Source organism: Odontomachus brunneus, unplaced genomic scaffold (assembly GCF_010583005.1).
Source record: "Odontomachus brunneus isolate Ranch 3 - 2012 unplaced genomic scaffold, Obru_v1 Obru_scaffold_048, whole genome shotgun sequence".
NCBI lineage: Eukaryota > Metazoa > Arthropoda > Insecta > Hymenoptera > Formicidae > Odontomachus > Odontomachus brunneus.
Window position 1 is genome coordinate 1,726,350 of NW_022639498.1, and position 2,449 is coordinate 1,728,798.

Below are 2,449 nucleotides of genomic sequence, written 5' to 3' on the forward strand. Positions count from 1 at the left end.
TGAGGAGGGGGGAGGAGTTGTGTTGGCGGTGTCCCTGGACGTCGCCAACGCTTTCAACTCCCTCTCCTGGGACCAGGTGGAGGCGGGCTTGGCCCACTTCCTGGTCGCTCCCCACCTGGTCTCAGTGATAAGGGACTACTTCCGGGACAGAAGACTGGAGTTCCGCAATAAAGCGGAACTCCAGTGCGGAAGGGCAGTATACCGCGGTGTTCCTCAGGGGTCCGTCCTGGCACCCCTATTGTAGAACATCGCGTATGACCAAGTCCTCCGTCTTGTCCTCCTCCCCGGCTGCACCATTGTATGCTATGCAGACGACACTCTGGTGTTGGCCGGAGGCAGGGGCTGGCGGAATTGAAGTTGGGCCGTTTGGCGGTGGACCAGGTGGTCAGCTCCCTGAAAGCGATAGGCCTCACGGTGGCTCCCCTCAAAACGGAAATGCTGTTTATGAATAATCGTGCAAGGGGAGAGCTGTCGAGGGCCCGGATCCGGATCGACAACGTCTTCGTGATGGCGGGTCCCACGTTAAAATACCTGGGGCTTGTCCTGGATGGCAAATGGGGGTTCCAGAAACATTTCGAGCTTCTGACCCCCAAGTTGGGCAGGGTGGCCAATGTGTTGGGTGGCTTCCTGCCCAACCTCGGCAGCCCTAAGAGGAGGGCACGGCGGCTGTATATTGGCGTCGTCCACAGCATGGCTCTTTACGGGGCCCCGGTCTGGGCGAGCGCGATGGCGACCAACCAGAGATTAATTTCCCTGGCGCACCGCATTCACCGGTGGGTCGCCATTTGCCTCGCCTATCGGGCCTATCGGACGACGTCGCATATGGCCGCCACGGCCCTGGCCGGTCTGCCCCCGCTGGAGCTCCTTGCTCAAATGCATGCCGAAAACTATCGGCGTGTCAAGGGGCTCCGTGCTGGGGGAGACCCCAAACATCTGGCCAGGGTCATTAGATTAGCTAAGGACCAGGCCCGTCAACGCCTCCTCCTTAGGTGGAGCATCCACTTGGAGGGGGCGACGAGCCGGTCGGGAACACGGGTCTCCGAGGCCATCCGGCCCTGTCTAAAGGAATGGGTAAACAGGGCCCGCGGGGAGTTGTCCTTCCGGACAACGCAGATACTCACCGGACACGGATGCTTCGGTGAGTACTTGCATAGGATAGGTAGGGAGCTCACCTTCCGCTACCACCACTGTGGTGACAAGGTGGACTCGGCGCAGCACACCCTCGAGGAATGTTCCTCGTGAGTGGCGGAGCGCCGGGTCCTGACTGATGTTGTGGGAGCGGACCTCTCTTTTCCGGCCCTTATCAGGGCCATGCTTGGGGGGGGACGAGGGCTGATCCACCGTCACTTCCTTCTGTGACGCAGTTATATCGCAGAAAGAGGAGGCGGAGCGGATACGGAGGGGCGAAGCCGCCCCTCGGGATGGGGTGAGGCGCCGCCGGAGGAAAAGGGCAGCGCCTCACCTTCCCGCGCACCAGCACGGAACTGAGGGACTTCGCACCCGTGAGCGGGAAGGGAACGCCACCCGGGGTACCTGCGGGTGTGCCGCCACCTCCACCAATACCGCCGGGCCCTCCTGATCAACGGAGGGCCCGGCGCGGGGGAGACGCGTTGCAAGGCGCGACTACCCCCCCCCCGTGACAAGAAGACAGACCAGGCGCCTCCGGGAGGGGAGCAGGGCGGCCAGTTCGCAAGGGCGGACTCTTAGGCCGCTCACCTCTCTCCCAGAGCCAGGAGGCTCCTGACCGAGTGAGGGGGGGGCGGAGGGGAATAATACTCTTCCGCCCCCACAACCTCGGTCAGGAGACCGACCGGACGGAACCGGACCCGGCCAATAGCGCCCCCTACAGGTGTGGTGTGACCGGACGGGGAGGCCCACGTCCGGTCATAGAGGATCGGAGCAGCGGGCCGGGAGTAAATTATCCCTCCTGGCCCGGTAAGGTGACGGGGTTTAGGTTTTCCCCGCCCCGCGGCTGAGGGCGTCCCGGAAGTAATGCGTAAGCGGTTCCCGGGACGCCCTCGCAATAGCCGCAAGGGGCCCGGCAGAGGTTTTAGTGGGTAAGCCCCCCCCCCTGGACGGTTAGTTCCGGGGGGGGAGAGTCCCACACTACCCCTGAGAAAGTCCCGTATTTCCCGGAATGTGCGTAAAGCATTTCCTCTGCCTAAAAAAAAAAAAAATGGTTTCCTTGAACGAAATAAAAGTTTTATTTTCATCATCTTAAAAAATGAAATTTCGTTTAAGAATATAATATTTTAATGAAATAAAAAAAAACCACCAAATTAAACAAGTACGAATATTAAATTTAAAGAAAGTATTTTCTCCGAAAAAACGGTATAAGAAGTATAAAAAATATACAATAAGACAAATTAATGATTGCCACTAACGAGTGCTATTCTAAGTACTATTCTATAAATATTATTGATGTAAAACATTACTGGATTTGAAATAC

The 2,449-nt window shown here is 58.1% G+C and overlaps 1 protein-coding gene across 1 annotated transcript; it reads left to right on the forward strand.

Moving 5' to 3' along the window:
• Window positions 1-300: 300 nt before the first annotated feature.
• On the forward strand, window positions 301-1,242 carry LOC116844970. The gene is made up of 2 exons (XM_032817176.1): window positions 301-773; window positions 990-1,242. The coding sequence occupies exons 1-2, from the start codon at window positions 301-303 to the stop codon at window positions 1,240-1,242; spliced, it is 726 nt and encodes a 241-aa protein (XP_032673067.1).
• Window positions 1,243-2,449: the final 1,207 nt, after the last annotated feature.

Bases quoted from the DNA above. Each gene is read 5' to 3' on its own strand.
- LOC116844970 (XM_032817176.1), top strand. From the start codon at position 301: ATGCTATGCAGACGACACTCTGGTGTTGGCCGGAGGCAGGGGCTGGCG. The intron at 774-989 runs GTGGGTCGCCAT...CCTCCTCCTTAG, and splicing joins CTGGCGCACCGCATTCACCG to GTGGAGCATCCACTTGGAGG.